The sequence below is a fragment of the Verticillium alfalfae genome, genomic scaffold (assembly GCF_000150825.1).
Source record: "Verticillium alfalfae VaMs.102 supercont1.10 genomic scaffold, whole genome shotgun sequence".
In the NCBI taxonomy this organism is placed as follows: Eukaryota; Fungi; Ascomycota; class Sordariomycetes; order Glomerellales; family Plectosphaerellaceae; genus Verticillium; species Verticillium alfalfae.
The window spans coordinates 213285-230331 of record NW_003315029.1 but is presented as its reverse complement, the minus strand read 5'-3'; the positions used below and the strand labels follow the sequence as shown (position 1 = coordinate 230331).

The 17047-nt window shown below is 54.6% G+C and overlaps 8 protein-coding genes across 8 annotated transcripts in view; 2 read left to right on the top strand and 6 right to left on the bottom strand.

Annotated features, from left to right (window-relative positions):
- Positions 1–992, bottom strand: part of VDBG_07500 (predicted protein) — a gene marked incomplete at both ends in the record, with an annotated part of 1834 nt that extends 842 nt beyond the window's left edge. The window contains one exon of the mRNA XM_003001995.1: positions 113–992. Coding sequence (XP_003002041.1) covers positions 113–992 — 880 coding nt within the window. The remainder of the gene's footprint in view (positions 1–112) is intronic.
- Positions 993–1408: 416 nt separating this feature from the next.
- VDBG_07499 (chromate transporter) lies at positions 1409–3096 on the bottom strand (the record flags this gene model as incomplete). Its single annotated transcript, XM_003001994.1, has 4 exons — positions 1409–2588; positions 2651–2772; positions 2821–2868; positions 2971–3096. The coding sequence occupies 4 exons, from the start codon at positions 3094–3096 to the stop codon at positions 1409–1411; spliced, it is 1476 nt and encodes a 491-aa protein (XP_003002040.1).
- An 825-nt stretch (positions 3097–3921) lies between these two features.
- On the bottom strand, positions 3922–5607 carry VDBG_07498 (pantothenate transporter liz1; the record flags this gene model as incomplete). The annotated part of the gene is made up of 6 exons (XM_003001993.1): positions 3922–4220; positions 4282–4528; positions 4577–4735; positions 4779–5114; positions 5164–5364; positions 5419–5607. The coding sequence occupies 6 exons, from the start codon at positions 5605–5607 to the stop codon at positions 3922–3924; spliced, it is 1431 nt and encodes a 476-aa protein (XP_003002039.1).
- Positions 5608–8454: 2847 nt separating this feature from the next.
- On the bottom strand, positions 8455–9104 carry VDBG_07497 (predicted protein; the record flags this gene model as incomplete). The annotated part of the gene is made up of 3 exons (XM_003001992.1): positions 8455–8683; positions 8766–8870; positions 8998–9104. The coding sequence occupies 3 exons, from the start codon at positions 9102–9104 to the stop codon at positions 8455–8457; spliced, it is 441 nt and encodes a 146-aa protein (XP_003002038.1).
- Positions 9105–10209: 1105 nt separating this feature from the next.
- On the bottom strand, positions 10210–12020 carry VDBG_07496 (conserved hypothetical protein; the record flags this gene model as incomplete). Its single annotated transcript, XM_003001991.1, has 4 exons — positions 10210–10487; positions 10572–11000; positions 11063–11724; positions 11836–12020. The coding sequence occupies 4 exons, from the start codon at positions 12018–12020 to the stop codon at positions 10210–10212; spliced, it is 1554 nt and encodes a 517-aa protein (XP_003002037.1).
- A 454-nt stretch (positions 12021–12474) lies between these two features.
- Positions 12475–13637, top strand: VDBG_07495 (conserved hypothetical protein; the record flags this gene model as incomplete). The annotated part of the gene is made up of 3 exons (XM_003001990.1): positions 12475–12996; positions 13204–13381; positions 13434–13637. The coding sequence occupies 3 exons, from the start codon at positions 12554–12556 to the stop codon at positions 13635–13637; spliced, it is 825 nt and encodes a 274-aa protein (XP_003002036.1).
- A 1287-nt stretch (positions 13638–14924) lies between these two features.
- On the top strand, positions 14925–15616 carry VDBG_07494 (class II hydrophobin; the record flags this gene model as incomplete). Its single annotated transcript, XM_003001989.1, has 2 exons — positions 14925–15186; positions 15284–15616. 2 exons carry the CDS (start codon positions 15006–15008, stop codon positions 15400–15402), a joined length of 300 nt encoding a protein of 99 aa, XP_003002035.1.
- A 421-nt stretch (positions 15617–16037) lies between these two features.
- Positions 16038–16745, bottom strand: VDBG_07493 (alpha-galactosidase; the record flags this gene model as incomplete). The annotated part of the gene is made up of 2 exons (XM_003001988.1): positions 16038–16644; positions 16705–16745. The coding sequence occupies 2 exons, from the start codon at positions 16743–16745 to the stop codon at positions 16038–16040; spliced, it is 648 nt and encodes a 215-aa protein (XP_003002034.1).
- Between the last annotated feature and the right edge of the window lie 302 nt (positions 16746–17047).

Genomic DNA, 17047 nt, shown 5'->3' with positions numbered 1-17047 from the left:
CTGCCGATGCGGTGCAGCGCGAACGGGTCCGACGGCAGGTTCAGGTCGCGGAAGAGATAGCGCGTGGTGACGTCGTAGCAGTTTGTCGTGACATTATTGGCGTACATCAGACCCTCGAGGTCGCGCGGCGCGAGGTACGAGGGGAGGCCCAGACGGGTCGTGTTGAGCTCGGAGAAGAAGGTGGCCGTCGCAAAGCCGAGACCCTCAGTGGCCGTCGTCTTGAAGAGGTTCTGGCCGAGACGGAAGGGCTTGTCGTCTCCCTCTTCCATGTCCCTGGTGGTTTCACCGTGACTTGACCCGGGCCGGTGCCGTGGTGGCGACGAGTATCGCTGGCGTATCTTCTCCGTGCTTGTCTCGAGGAGAGCGTCGAGTTCGCCGAGTTGCTCGTCGGCAAGGTAGAGGGCGCTGTTCCGGAGAAAGGTCGGTACAGGTTGGCCCTCGACTCCATATTCCGGTTCCGCCGTGCGATGAGGATTGGCGACCCTCTTCTCCGTCAGACCGTAGTAGAAGGTTTCATTGAGGGCGGAGAGGGGGTATGACGGCCCCAGGGGCACGATGGTTCCTCCCCAGGGCAGCCCAATGGTCGCCACGATGGCGGCGACGATCGCCAGCGCAATCGGCGCAAGCAATGCCTTCCTCGTCCCTGGGCTCTGTCGCTGCCAGGCGGGCCATCGTGAACGCAAGATGGGACGGAGCCGCAATCCCTGTTTCAAGGCGTGGGCTTCAGACAACAGGAGAAACTCCTCGCAGGTCCTGGCCATGCGGACTAGGAGATAGAAATACGCCAGACCAACCAGGCAGCACATGACAACCCACAAGACTGGGTTGATGTGCTGCCAGTTCGACCCCATGGTGTGGTATCCACCGGTCACTTCATGCTCCCTCCTCGAGGTGGCCGCGCGGAGGATGGTGAGAAATTTGGTCAGGAGCGGCACGGCGTTGATGGCGTAGAGGCCAATCTGGCATTGGCACAAGAACCACGTATAGCCCATTGGATTTCGCTATCGCACACTCATGAAGTTGAAACCCCGGAATAGGTATGTTGCTGCATACGGTCAAGAAAACGAGAGCATCAGCTTTTTCATTTGGTCCGCTGCTAGTGGAAGGGGTTGGCTTTTATCGGCAGCGAGGGGCCGGACGGATTGTTCTCACGGCAGCAAGGTGCCGGATTGCTCAGATGCAGCTTGGCGACGAAGCGAAATTGGCCTCAACTGAAGTCGCAGTAGCTTGTGATCTCGGTAGGCTCGGTGAACGATTCTTGTATTTCGATCAGAGTGTATTTCGATTAGAAATCTCGGCATGTCAGACTCTAGTCAAACCACCCCGTCCCCTGCTCGCTGGCCTCCAAATCGTTTCGAGTATCAAAAATTATGTAGAATGCTCTACTGTTGGAAGAACGACGGATGCGCTACGCCGTGACGACGCCGTACCAGGTAAGCCCGAGCACGGCACCCATGACGATGACGACGGGCGGGTTTACGCTGAAAGAATACCCAAAGACAAAACTCGACGCCGTGACAACCACCCACCACGGTTCCTGCGCCAAGCTTGTTCCCTGCTGGAAGTCTTGGTCGATGTAGCCAATCTGCCACAATCTGTAGACGGCTGTGTATATGAGCCCAACGGCACCGGCATTGACACCCCTCAGCAGCGACTTGACCCATCGCAGACCACGGATGGCGCTCCAAATGCCCATCGTTCCGTGCACGGTGATAAGGCCTGGGGCGAATATGCCGATGTAACCAAGCACCGCGCCGGCGGCCGAGCTGTAGCCTCCGTTGATTGCTGTCAGTGCGCCGAGGTAGACGGCGAAGTTGAAGTTGGGGCCCGGAAAGCTCTGCTGAATGGCGAGGCCGATGAGGAAATCGCGGGGGCTGACCCAGCCTTCGGCGACAACGTACTCTCGCAAAAGAGGAATGACCACGGGACCCCCGCCAAAGATGATCGTTCCGGCGAGGTACATGTTGGCGAAGAAGCTGTAGAGAAGCGGTTTCGTGGGCAGCACGCCGCGGAGGACCATGACCACTGTGAACGTGATAAGGAAGAAGACAATGATGGCAAGACCAATGGCCCAGGAGAAGTCCAGAACACGCTCTGTTGGGACCACCCGAGGCTCTGTCTCGGCTTCGGAGCGTTGGTTCTCAGTAATGGGGAGGGTATCGACCGCGTCGTTGCGGTTCGGTGGCGCCTCGTGCTCTCGCGAGACAGCGCTACTTCTATCGTCCCGTTGCGTTTCCGGTAATTCTATAGACTCATTCTCTGGAGCACGGCTCTTTTTTCGTGATTCTTGACCAGTTCCAGCACACCTTTGGCGAGGGATGAAGCCAGCGAAAGTCATACACACCGTGACGACACTGCACAGCATCAGGAGAGAAATACCACACGCGTGTAGAGATCCAGCTGCGCTGCGACGAGACATCATGCGGTCAAGGATCAGTGATGCTTCTGATAGCTGACAGCGCACAGCACATAATGCCACGGTCGAAGCGTTGAGACCGGAGAGCAGGGCGTAGACTGGGCCAGGCAGAGAGTCGCCAACATTGGAAATCCGACGGGAAAGGCCGTACATGCCGAGAGCGCCAGGCAAACTGCCAAATCAAATCAGCACACGCGCGCGCGAATGGTGGCTATGTCGAGTTGAGCATCGTACCTCCAGATAAAAAACCCCAGCAAGGCAGACAGGAACCCATCGTGGATCAGGTTAATGCAGTAATGCATCTTGGTGCTGCCAGGTCCAGAGAAGGCCTGGCACACGCTGAAAAGCTCTTGGTACTATGTCATTCTTTAGAACAAGTTTCGGCTGCACACCACGAGACTTACAATTTGTTCATCGATCCATCCCAGCTTGACCACAAATTTCTCGCGGAGCTACAAGAAGGACCTTCATCAGCATCTAACGCCTCAAACCCTCCTCGTCGCCTTCCTCGTCAACGCCTTCAATTGGGACATTCCGTAAGTGGTGAGACTCACAATCTTGAAATGCACTGGCGGGCCTCCAAAGGCAGTGAAGCCCAAATGATAGTTGGTCCTGAACGTGCTCCACAGTTTCTTGGAAACACGGGCTGTCCGCCAACTTGTGCTCTTTCTGATAGCCATCACCGCTCCTGGGTACCTAGCGATGCGTGTGCGTACGTCTGGATAACGGTAAGAAATAGAGTTGAGAAGACTGACTGCATTCAATATCGGGACGCATCTGGTGTTGGGGAGGGAAGAGAAGGCCGCATCAATGCGTTGATATTCTATTGGCCGCCCGTGGTTGAGTATTAAAACCATGGCCAATTTAACCAGCATAAACATGCCAATAGTGAGTACAGAACAAAGCACGTGGAAATGGCGGCGCATGCTTGGGCATCACGTGCGGCCTCAGAGAATTTATTCCCTGAGCAATAATCACTCTATCAGCCCGGCCAGAACTGGATTGCACGTCTGTTGTCATTCAAGATGTGTGCTGACCTTGAAGCAAGTTTATTTTTATGTCGGTGGGTTTGACAATTGCCAAGTCAACCACAAACCTGATAATTGACCAGATCCGGAGGCCAAGCGGGTGATAGAACATGTATACGACTGACATGGTATATCAGACTTAAGCTGGTGACCTTTATTTTTCATAGAACACTTCGTCGCGCTATGCATTCGCTTTTCTGTATGGGCTTTTACTGAGGAGCATTTAAGTACTACCATGCCAAGTACACGGCGAGAGGACACTCAGTACAATTCGCAGATCACGTCGAATTACAGGACAAACTTGGTCAACAGAAGCTTATCGTAATTCATCACCTATCAAAAATCCGAGCCCAGCGAAAACAGAACCAGGCACCGTGTACGCCACCGCCGAAGCGCACTCGTCGCCCGACGGTAAACCCTATTTCCTAACCGTCCAGAGACGCCTTGACCAGCCAGGCCCTCCCGGGGGTGTACGATTTAGTACACGTAGAACACATTTGTCTCGTTCTCGCTCGCGCGCAGCGCCCTGTTCCTGCGCTTCATGATGATCTTGGCGAGCCAGGCCAGCGCGGCCGTGGCGATGCTGAAGGCGGCGCTGCTCATCATGGCAATTAGGTAGCGGGGCTCGTCGCTCTTGGGCCACAAGTAGGGGGTCCAGATGAAGCTGATGTTCATAATGGTCGTGACCATGCCAATGGCGACGGCCTTCTTCTCCTTGGTCTGACCGCAGGTGCTGCCGCACCATCCGAGGATGAGCGAGTTGACGCCGTACGTTCCTGGGGGTTGGTGTTAGCGTTGGAATGGCCTTTGCGGTTTCATGGGGGAGTGATCACGTACCAATAGTGAAGATGACCATGGAGGCATAGCGGCCGCCGACGTTGTTAACGGCGGCAGCGGCAACGAAACCGATGGTGGCGACGGCTTTCGAGATGGTAATGTGCCAGGTGCGCTCGTTGAAGCGGCCAGAAGACCAAGACACGGCGATGGTGACGGCGCCGGCAATCAGGTAGGGAGGGCAAGTCAGCACAAGGGTGATGGTCTGGCCGAATCCGAGGGTCTTGACGACAGAGGGGAAGAAGTTCTGCTCATGTCAGCCATTGTCAAAAGTGACCCCAAGACAACAAAAACGTACCTTGAAACCGTTGGCAGCGAGATGCATGTGGGCCATGGCGCAGAAGATCCAGACCATGGGGTCGCGGCAGGCCTCCTTGAGACCCTTGGTGAGACCAGTCTGGCCCTCGTTGGAGACGGTGTCGAGCTCAATGCGGTTGTGCGCAAGGTTGCGCTCCTCCTCGGGTGAGCCACTTAGTGGTCAAGGGGAAGTCGGGAAGGACAAAGTAGCCAACAATAGCAATGACGAAGGTGACGGCACCCTGGAGGATGAAAAGCCACTGCCAGCCAGCGAGACCACCAGCGCCGTCCATGCCGTGGAAAACACCAGCGGCGATGAGACCAGCAAAAGCGGTGGCAAGGATGTTGCCAGTGTAGAGGATGGCGATTCTGGTGGCGACCTCCTTACGGTTGTAGAAGATGGACAGGATGTAGACGGCGCCAGGGTAGTAAGGAGCCTCAGTGAGACCGAGGAAGAAACGGGTCAGGAGAAGACCAATGTAGTTGTGGGAGAGCGCGGTGAGGGCAGAAACGATGGCCCAGAGCATCATCATGATACCCTAGATGTGTGAGCGGCGATCAACGCAGAAAACTTTGACCGGGACGTACCATGTAGCGGGAAGGCCTCGTTCGGGTGAGGAACATGTTGGAGGGAATCTGACCCAGGATGTAACCGACGAAAAGAATAGAAACGCAGGTCTGGTACTCGGTGCCGGAGAGGTTGAGGTCATCCTCGAGGTCGTTCAGGCGCGCCAAAGCGATGGCATTACGATCAAGATAGTTGAGCCAGTACATAGACCAGAGCATGGGCTGGTGGTTCAGTCAGCAATCACTTTCCCAGACGCGTTGTGACCAGGCACATACCATGATCCAGCGGTCGAGCTTCTTCACGAGAGCAATCTCCTTGGGATCGGTCTTCTCGTGGGCACCAAACTGATCAACCTTCTCGACGCGGGGGACAGGCTTCTCTGGGCCGCCATCGTCGAACATGCCGGACTCGTTGGTGCGAGCATGCTCGATCTCAGCCTGACGGGTCTTCTCGTCGGCCGACATGTTTGCGATGATGATATTGATGAGGTAGGAAAGAAGGTTTAAAGGATGGAGGAAGAGAGAGAAGTGACCAGTCACTACCAATGATCAAGAGAAGGGTGATGCTTCGTCTTGTCTGACATGAGAGAACTTTTGGGAGCTGAAGGGGAATCTCCTAGATATAGGTTTTCCAGCCCGCCTTGCCCATCCCCAATCCCATTCCCCAGACTACGACTCCAAAGACTCCTCTTCCCCAGCTGACACTACTGCTACCCCATGTCTCCATTGCGCTGGTTACGCTGAATCGCGCTATGTTCCCCGCGGGGGAGGACGTGGTCCATGTGGAGCGAAAGGAGGAAACAAACGAGATGGAACGCTGACCCGTGTTCCACGCGAGAGATGGACAGAAAGCAGCCGTGGCGGCGTCTTGCCCCCGACTCCATCCGACAAGCGTGCCCATCCGTGCCATCATCATGGCACACCCATCGTTGGATGCGATGGAACCTGAACAAACCTTCACGCTAGCACGAGTCGGGCCTGCCGTCGGGCCAAGCAAACGTGCAGCAAACAGCCGCATCACGACCCTAGTGTTGGTCTTGGCAGCGTCAAGACTATGTTCAGCCTTCTCCGGTGCGAACGAACAGTGACACACATTGCGCGCACGGAAGAAGCAGGCGATCGTGCGCGATGATCCAAAACCATGCTGAAGAAGGTCGAGTCGCCGACCATCCCAACGTACCCGGGCACGCAACACCAAGCAGTCCCGGGTTTTGCACTTGGCAGGTCCACCAGGGGATGCCAATCGTCCCCCAGGGTGCCCGTGATGCTGTGATGCCCTGACTCGCCCGCCGCTGGCCAGACGACACCCCCCAAGCCCCCTGCCGCTCCCGCACGCGACATTGTGGGGGATGCTCGAGCTTCCGGTATTCTAGCGCTCAGTCTAGGACCCGACGGTGTCCGGTCCTGTGGCCACTGGGAGAGAAGACCGCTTAGGCGCCCGCAGGCGACGACCCAACAGAGGCTGTAGTGCAACCTCTTGGGTCTCCATGACCGTGCGTATGGTGTTGTATCCCCCACCTTGGCCGTCTGGCGCATGAGGTGTTGAGGGGCAGAAGGCGAAGGAGGCTGGAGGATGCTGGGTTCGACGCATGTGCAGTGAGATTGCGTCGATTCCACCTCCCCGCCCCCATGTATTCTTCTTTTCGGTGTGTCAAGTGGTTACTTTTCTTTGAATGCTATTTCGTAGCATACTCCTCAATTGCGACATGATCTCCCAAAACAGGTGGCACCAGCACATCGCATGTCTCTCTTGGCAGCCGCTGTGTGATGCAATGTCGGCCTGTCCGTTGTCCTGATGTGCCGTCCACGATGATCACGCAGAGCACAAAGACCAGTGACGTCTCTTAGCCATCTGCGGGATGACAGAGGTGGACCATGGCATCTCACCAACGAGAATGTCTCATCTGGAACTCGAGGGATCGATCTGCACCATCCGACGGCCTGCGGCAGTGCACCATGGGGTTAGAGATGGTACCCCTTGGAGAAAGGATCATCGATCATCTCGCAAAGGCAAAGCGTTGGAAATCAGGCGCTGTAACTCGTTGGTGCGGCAGAATAGCGTGAACTGGCGCGAACATGGCGGCCAGTAACACCAAGTCCAGTGGTCAGCTCAGCCGTCTGCTGGAACCGTCTGGTGCTACTCGCACTAGATCGGTAGCTGGAGTACGACCCCCGTCAGGGAGCAATACGATCAGCCAACCTTGAATTAAGCTTATGCCCAGCACGGCCGGTTGCTGCCACAGGTACCTAGGTCGGTTCCATAGGAGGTGGATCAGGCATGTTGTAGTTTGGCTTGCTCCGACCGGTTGCAGCGTGGCGGCCACACATTTCTCGTACCTACATGTGCTCCCTTCACTACGTTCCCCGCGTATCCGTCTCACCGGAACATTAAGGATCATGGTCGCGAAGTCTGTTGTCTCGAGAAGCCGCGAAATTATCGTCCGTTGGTGGCCATCCAGACCCAGATCGACGGCAGTTGACTCTGTCATGCCACATTTACGCCTCATCCGTGGCGACCTTTACCCTACATGGGTTTCCGCCGACGCTTTAGCACACTAACGCGAACGAGGCACGTTCCACGCTGCATGGAAGGGAAGCGAGGCCAGCCGTGTCTCGAGTGCTCCAGCCAACGATGCTCAGAGGCGGGGAGCGAGCAAGACGAAGGGTGACCACCTCTCGGAGGGACCCGTACCCGGAACATCAAGGGCTCACCGCTGCGGCTCAATAACAAGACGAAGAGTCAGCACAACAGTATTCCTTGCATGAGAGCAAATACCGCCGCGCTTAGACTCGACTGCCAGCTGGTGGGGACGACGAATCAAACCAGCGCGATCACACCTCGTACCCCCCGGAGAAGTAGTCACGGCTCGTGCCAGGTACCATCCAATGCCACCTAAGCGTAAGCAACCTGGTCCATAAAAAAAGGGAGCCCTTGTTTAGTGCGAAAAGACCACGCAGGGCACTGCACAAAAGGGGCAGGGTACGGAACATTCCCAGAACCTTTGTCCCCCGCACGGCTGTAGTCTTCGTAATTTGCTGGCTGCTGGGGAAAACCACAGGCCTCAAGATTGACACACTCGTGGTGCTTCACAGATAATCTAAGAAGAACAGAACAACAGACATCTGTTGTCTCGAAGCTCTGACCGTGGGGGGGGGGGGGGCGAGAAAATCATCTCTGGCCGCTCAGCAGCCTAAACTTAGAAGCACGCTGAACAGAGATGCGGTGAGACGATCTGCTGCTTCCATTGCCTGGACTGGTAATGTCTAAATCAAGAACGTGACAGTGCTGGTGGTGGTAGTGCTGATAACACTTCAGACGAATGTTTCTCGTTTCCCCCGACGTCCTTTGTCTTGTCTGGCTTTGCCCTGTGCGACAGAGGCCATGCCAACGTTTCCGCCTAGTCGCTCGTGCCTCCTTGCGGCCCCCATCCACTGCCCCAGTCCTCTCTCTGTCTCTTCCCCCTCACATGACCTGATGGTACCCTGGCGTTGCCCCTCCTCATTTTCCCCTCCCTCTAAACTTCCCCGCACTCCACAGGAACTATATTTTCAGTCAATCTCCATAATAGTAGACAGCAACATAGTGAAGCTGGTGTCGAGTCGGTGGAACCCGGGTGACTTACCGGGGCGTTGCGGAGCCTGGGTGGGCCTCCTCTTCAAGTTGGAACAGTGGGCTGGTCCGAGATGTTCTCTGAGCATTCTTGGCGAAGACGAGGCGAGCCTCATAACTTGCTGAGTAGAAACCAAGCCCCGTACGGCCACAACGTCGCTCGCTTGGGTTACCAGGGTCTGTCCAAGTGCAAGTGTCAGTGAAAAGGGGGCGGCTCAACAAGCCAAGCCGGAGCTTCTCCTCACGACGTCGCGGAGCAATGCTCAATTTGGAGGCCCGAAGGATCGCGGCCTTCGTCGCGCTCCCTCAACGCGCGAAGCGCCTCAGGCGTATAGACCCAAGTATGCGGCATGCTTTGTGATGTTGACGCCACTGCTCAGTCATTGCGCGATATATCGAGATTGGGCCTCCACATTGCTTTCCCTTGAACTAGCCAAGAGTATACTCTCATAGTATATTCGAGTTGAGGCCATTGGGTGACGCGCTGAGGGGTGTTTCCCAGCTCCTTTGGGCCGAGTCTGAAGTATCACCAACGTACACCCCACCCAGCGTCCCGTAATGCCTTCGTGCTGAGATTTGGCTGCACATCTCAACCGATTTATATTCGTGAACGACGTGGGGTCATGCCTTGGCTTTATTCCCCTGTAAGCAAATACTTGCGCTCACCGAGTGTCCCCCCCCTGAATGTTTCGGTCGTGCCCGGAGATGCCAGGGGCTAACCTATTGCCAGGTAGATTCTCGAGTTGAGGCTCAAGGCAAAAACCGGAATGCTTGACGACATCTCGTCGATTCTAGCAAGAAGGGCTCTTCTGCCCATTTCAACACCAGTATGGTGCTGAATCATGATGCTCGGATTTCGCCTCCCTGTAGAGGTTCGCCGGCCACGCCTGCGCCCGCTGTAACTGGCGAGTTCGGTCTTAGACCTGTGCTGGCCTCTCCGCAAGCTCGCATCGCCCGGCAAGGGCGGCAAGAGACGACGCCATTAGACTGCAGGCTTTGAGGCTGCTATGCCTCGCGTCTTGGCCAGGCGAAGCTTGACGAAGCGAAGAAAAAGGGGGTGTGGTGGTCGTCGCGCCTTCCTCGATGAGTGCATACCTGCTTCGGAGCATCATGATCGGTGCGCGATAGTCAAACCCAAAGAGCACTGACCAGGCCCTGAGATCAAGCTTGATGCCAGTGCTGGAAGTCTTGTTGGCAGCATGCCCCCCCCCCGGACTTCAGCTCGATGGCCCGGTCGTCGCCACGTTGGCAGGATGTATGGAAGGCTTCGTTAGCCCATGCGATGGTTCGCCAGGGGGGAACAAGGATAAACGAGGAGGAGCAAGTTCAGGCATGAAAAGCCAACTTCTTTGGGCCCATGTGCCTGTTAATCCATTCTGTTGTCCTCTGTCGGGGTCTCCTGGAGCCCCCCCGAGTAGTGCTATGCGTCTGGGTTTGCCCCATTCTCCTCCCCCCTTTCACCTCGAAGACCATCTCCTTGCCCATCGCTTCACCCTCGCCATGTCTACCAAGACGAAAGCCAGCACCGTAACAGGCAGGGCAACACAGAAGTATACCCAGTACGTCCCCCTCAAGGAGGAGACGTCCTCTGACATGCTAAAGAAGCCTGTGACAAACGAAAGTGGTGCGAAAACGACGGCTAGATAGGTCAGCCGGCCTAGGTCCTGGTTCAGGCTATACCCCCTCCGACTCTCCTCGATCGATATGATTGCTGTTGCAACTGCCACGATCCGTTCTATACGTTGAAGCAAAGTATCGATGCCCTCTTCAACGACACGATAATCCTCCTTCAGGGATGATGTGTACTCTGACAAGGGACCATTGCTGCTGTTGAATACCTTGGCTGTCGCCTCCTTGATCAACGTCTTGTACAATGGTACACTGCGCCGCCAAGGATGCAGTTTGGCCAAACTGGAGTTGATGCCACTGGGATCGCGACGAAAGTCAGGATTCTCCAGCTCCCATTCGACTTGTCCGAGGCGAGTGGTGATGTAGCGGATTACTGTCAGCCACTCGGCGCAGACGATCTGTGATAAACCTCTCAGCATGATGCGAGGGTCAGCACCCATCTGTGCCACCTCAGCCCCCTCCATCCTGGTAACCCAATACACCACTGCCTCGAAAAGAGATGTTCTCGGCGGTGCTTTGAAAGGGCCGCGAGCTGATATGGACGGCGTAGGCTCAAAGTTGCGATATCCAGCCCACAGCGGTGACCCTTCCTTGACAGACGGGTCGACGAGCAGCACTCCTGGATGATCGTCAGCTGCCAAAATGGCCTCTACATTAGATCACGCATCCTCCACTACTCACCGACGGCCCCTCGATCTCCCTCGGCTGGCTTCCACCAGAACGAAGCCTTGCTTCTCACCAACGCCACAAGTGCGCCCTGTTGATCAAGGACTGTTTTGTGATTCTTGTCATTGTCTGCCCTCCGCAACACGTTGAATCGCCCTGCCTCCTTGGTAGCCTCGGCGAACGAAGCTTGACTGTCGAAATGCCTCGGCTGGAGATATCCTACGTGGAAGAACCGCCGCGTCCGCGAGGCGATTTGCAGATCGGGCAGCTCGACCCATGGGTCACGGGTGTTGTACCACCAGTAGTCGCTGATCTGTTCTCGGAAGAAGAGCGGATCAATATCTAACGCAGCGCCAAGCGTCTCGACAACGTCGCGCGACAGGTCCTCGACCACGTACAAGCGGTGGACGTCAGGCTGCACTGGCGCATTTCGCAGCGAGTTGGACAGCGCGTCGGGACTCGTGGCGGTGTGAATGGCGGGGGCAGCGCCGGGCGCAAAGTCAACGACGGCGATGTTGGTACGGCTGGCCCTCTCCTTGCGGATCACGGCCTGCTTTGCTTTGATGTGGCTCCATTTGACTGGCGAAGTCGTCACCTCCATCCAGTGGGCAAGATACCGCAGGTGAGGCCAGGCGTGCGACACGGCCTTGATGTGATCCAAGTAGGGACGCTTGATGCTGATGAAGTGTCAGTTGCCAAATCAGGAATCGCGGAGCGTCTGGTCAGTGCTAAGAGAAATTGTGTGATCCTCTCAATCCCATTGCTTTCCTGCCGAATTAATCACTTACCTGTCGCATAGTTCCCACTCCTGAACGCATTCTGCAGGCGTGGTATCGTAGACGTCGCCGATATAATAGGGGTCGCCCGCCTCAATTGAATGCGGAAGTACGAGGTTGCCGTCGAGCGTGTCACGGATATTCTCCCGATACTTCTCATGATCCGCGAGCGGCAACATGTGCCGTGGGGAGGACATCACGTTGGCAGGGAAGTGCTGATGGTTGCGCCAAGTGGGTCAGTCTCAACTGTAAAATTGAAAAGCTGGCGGTCGTCGTTGTCTTCTCCGAGATACGAGGACGCTCGTCGGCCTGGTTGCACAGCGATCCCATGTGTATGGGGGCAAGCTATCTTGGCCAGCGAGTTCAGGTGCACAAGGCTGAATTCCACTCAGCAATGAGGAGGCCGCCCGCCTGCAGATGGGACCCCCACAAGCGATGACCTGTCGGCTAGAACGGAACAGCCATTGACTGACTGGAGCATCTGCCTAATAATCGCGACTCTAGGCTTATGCACGAAGGCTGTGTCTTCGACCAATTGGCAGGCGCTAAACTGGAACCTTTTCGCAGGAGTGAGGCTGAGTCGTGCAACAATGAAATACATAATCGTCTTCATCCGATGATAGAAATGACGGGAGGATCAGAATCATCTATAGAGTCGACAACTACTACACATCTTCGTTTGTCAAACAAATAACTTTTGTCAAACAAATACCTTTCCTGAGAACTCAACATGACGGTCTCAAGTGCTAGTCTCGAAGAGCAGAATTGTATGGATCCAGCCGAAGCCCAGAAACCACAAGAAGTCGGAAATGATTCGCGGAACGAGACCGGTTCACGAGCGGCGAACCTCAATAGTTGGAATAAGAACTCGAACTTCTGGGACACGATCCTCGGCGAAGGCAACGATATGTTCACGCAGCTCATCCTGCCAACCATAGAGGAGCTCGCAGAGGTGCAACCCCATCATCGAGTGCTGGATCTGGGCACAGGCAACGGCATCGTCGCCCGAAGACTTGCTCGAAGAGGCGTTGCCGTACTAGCAACCGATTACAGCCCCCAGCAGATCGAAAACGCCCGAAAGCGTAGTCAAGATTTGGGTCTGGCGATAAGCTATGAACTCCTGGATCTCCTGAGTCGAGATGCGCTTGATGCATTTGCAGCCGAGCATGCCGAGTACGTGCCTGTAGGGTTATGTATCTTCTGCTTTCTAGGCTAATGTGTGGCAGGGAGTTTGACGTAATTACGGGAAGCATGTTGCTGAAAGAGCTCTCGGATCTGACCGAGCTTTCGAAATTCCTGCCAAAAGTGCTGAAACCTACTGGAAGGTGTGCCTATATCACACAAGTGCGTTTGCTGTTGACTATAGGCTCACATCCGCAGAATAATCATGGCGAACTTGCATCCATGTTTTCATAAGCCCGGAGCGCATCGCATCGTTGAGGTCATCGAAAATCAAGACACTGGTGTCCAGGAATTTCACACTTCGATCAAAATCTCTAAGTACCTGAATATTGGTCCTGTCCAGAGTCAAGCACTCCGAGGGCAGCCTGAACCACTTGTGAGTCGACACAGAAGGGGAAACTTCAGTTAGCAACTATAGTTGGTTTTAGAGGTTCGCACTGACGCTCGGCAAGATTTGGTTTCACCGACCCATTCACCAACTACTCGAACCTTTCTTCGATGCCGGTCTTCTCATGAACAAAGTGAGAGAACCATCTTTTGACGATGGTGGCGATCCCGGACAAGCACAGTCTTATCACAATTTCCCTCAAATACCCATGCAGTTCATCTTCCGGCTTGTCAGGACCTCGTGAGATGACAGCAGAAGGGAATGATTTTTTTTTTTGCAACAGCGAAGAAGTCGAGTTCATGCTTGAAGAGAAGGTTTGCATCCGCGAGTTGCGAATAGCAAGCTTTCATAGATACTTTAAAGGTATGGCCTGTCGATGACGGCGGTGCATAAATCCAGCTTGGAGACTGGAGGTGGGTATACCTAGCATATCAACATCATTAGAAAGCTTACTTACTGATATGCCGCTGCTCTTTATTCTCATGAACATGAAAATAAGTTATGCGCGAACGCCAGCTTTATGACTGCTTCAAACCTGGAGCGATAGACAGGAGACCCGATACACGGCTGCCATGTGCTCAGAATACAGTTCACCCATGCAGTGCGATTAAAAGCTTTTCTTCATTGAGGGACCGGCCAGGGGCATATTCAATCGACAGAACACTTTCTCCGAACAGGGCCTCGACACAGGCCAAGATACCACGGATGAGATAACTCATCTGGTGAGTTTTGTGACACTCAATATACTGATAACCTGCTGTAAGAACTGGCAGCAATGTGTTCCTCGATATTTATTATCACGGAACACAAAGGACTGAGCTTATGCTTTAGATTGATACCTGCAACCTATCTCCGACGAAAGCCTCGGGACGAGTACTAACGCCTGTTACATGAAAATACATACCGCCATGACTCAAGTGATGTAGAGCTGGGGCGAGACATGATCAAGACATGTCTCCTCAACCGCCGTTATTGCATTCCTCGGCAGCTGGTCGGATTTTGAGTGGCCGATTTGCCATCATCCAAAGATATTCTGATCTGACGAGTTTTATTTCCGCACTTGAACTTCGTTCTGTTCCAGCTTCTTTCTGTTCCGAATCTGGCATCTATGAAATACATTGAATGTCACTGCCTGTTCTGCTTGTCTATAGCTTGAAACTATCATCGGTGTATCTGATTTAACGCTAACTTTTGCCATCCGAATTGCCGCATTCTTCGGCACATTTTTCCACGTGGGCAGTGAAACAGGTACAGGGACCGTGCTATGGCAAAACCCGTGCCAAAGGAATTCAAAAATGAAAGAGTCTGCGAAAATGGCAAGATCAGACAGAACAGCATGGCTCTGGTCCATTCATGTCTGCTCTTGTCTTATCACGCAACTGAACTCACGGAGGAGACGATTGAGAGTTACTTATGAGTGGGAAGACAAGAACCTTAAGAATGCTATCTTTCCTACTCCGAGACACTAGTTTCCGCTGATCAACTGATATAAATATCATCGGGTTGTGCCCCCCCCGGAAGAACTCCCAACGCTCCACAGAACTGCATTGATCCCTCTCTTTTGCCTACTATACTCCATCACCCTCCTCCAGTATCTATTCACTATCCCAAGATGAGATTCACTATTGCGACGATTGCCCTGTTTGCTGGAGCTGTCATGGCACACCCAGCCAACCTCGAAACATCCCTCGAAACGCGTGAGATGCGCACCGCCTGCTCTGGCCTCCTTCACGGCACTCCTCTCTGCTGCTCTACCAGTATTCTTGGACTGGCCGTTCTAGACTGCTCTACGCGTACGTTGTTCGATGGTCTATCTGCGGCGCTTCGATTCGCTTCAAGAAATACCCCAATTGCAACTCGAGCGCAACTAATTCGTTCTTCCAACAACAGCAAAGAGTGCCAGGAACGGCGAGGATATGAGGCGGAACTGCAACGGAAAGCAGCCCCAGTGCTGCACCCTGGGAATCAGCGAAATTGCCCTTCTTTGCCAGAGGCCCATCGGAGCTTAATACAACGCCATGCGGCGCGGCAGTAATGGTGGAAGCTACGGCTCGCAGTGTACTCTGTCTTTTCTTCTCTCAACCGAGTCCCTCGACTCGGAATACACGAAAATCTTTAGCTCGCTCTATAGGAGAAATGTCGGGAATTTTGTCCTTGGTCTAGCACGACATGTTACAGATTGCACGCTTTGCGGGCGTCTTAAAAATAGAAAATCATCTTCTATTGATATGGTTTCTCCCTACGTTTAAAATGGCGTGGAGTTCTACTTTGCTGTTCAGACCCGAGCGACGATCTGTAGAACTATAATCTGACAGAAAGGCACGAATCTGTTATTCTAGGTCAAGCCAAGCCGGATTCCGTATCGGCGTTGATCGTCTTCCGCAAGCCAACATATTTCTGGCAAAAATACATGGCCAGCAAGATTACGACTAGCAGAAAAGTGCAGAGTACTTTGGCGTCGAAATTGTTGAATGTTTGAAGTGGGCTCCACAAAGCTGAAGTGCGACGAGGACCAGATTGGAAGGAAGAACGAGTCTATCAAGGACGGGTCTCTGAACAACAGAATCGTCATCAGATGTATAAGCACAGGTGATCTAATTCTTTGCCCAACAAGACTGCCTGGTTTTCTCCGATTCCTCTATCTTTAGTCGGTCTCCTGATCAGTCAGGGCCCTCTTCTTGGGACACACAATCTCGTTGATCCTGAGAGCGGCCGTATCATGGGCATCGAGGTCGATCTTGAACGAGTCCTCAAAGGCCCCGAGGTCACTTCCGGTCCACATGTTGTGGACAACGTACCGCTTGCCAGCCTCGAGGCCCGGGACGTCGGCGAAAACAACAACCTTCTCATCTTCCACATCCAGCGTGTTGAGGATGAAGACGTGCGTTCCCTTTGACGACTCGCCAGCCCAGTACTCTGCCGGGTTCGTCTGGTTCCATGACCCAAACTCGCGGCCAAGGCCCCAGTCGTACGGCTTGGCAGAGGCACCCACAATGGGGTCCTGGTTAAAGTCGACGAGCTCCTTGTTCGCTAGGATCGCGAGGATCTCGGGCTTGATCCCCTCGAGACGCGTGCCGATGATCAGAGGGCTCTTGAGCGCTGCCCACAGAGCAAAGTGGCTGCGGCTCTCAGCAAGAGTCAGCTCGCCGTTGCCGACCTCGAGCATGTCCCAGTCGTTGTGGCCCCAGAAGTCGGTTGTGTTCCAGAAAAAGGAGGCATGGTTGAGGATCGGCGCGATGCCCCAGCTCCATCTGTGCGCATTGTCAGGTCGTCCGCTAGTACCCCATTGTCCATGAAACGACAGGACTTACTCGTGCTTCCCGTGCCACACGGGGTAGATGTCTCCCCACATGCGCCAGCTGTGTCCCGTGTCGTTGCCCCACTGCTCGACGTGGGGCGTGGCCCCATGCGCAGAGGGAGTACTGGATCGTGCGGTCCTGCTTCAGCAGCTCGTCGCGCATGCGGCGGAAGCGTTCCGCCGAGTTGGACGTGGCCCAGTCGTAGCCGGGGGGCGCGGGCTTGTCCGTCTTGGAGTTGACGGGCGAGCCGTCGTCCTGCTTCTCGTTGGGAGGGCCGCCGAACCAGTTCTCGGGAACGTACTTAACAGTCGTCCCACCACTCCTCGGGACGGCACAGTTGTCGTATTTGAGGGAA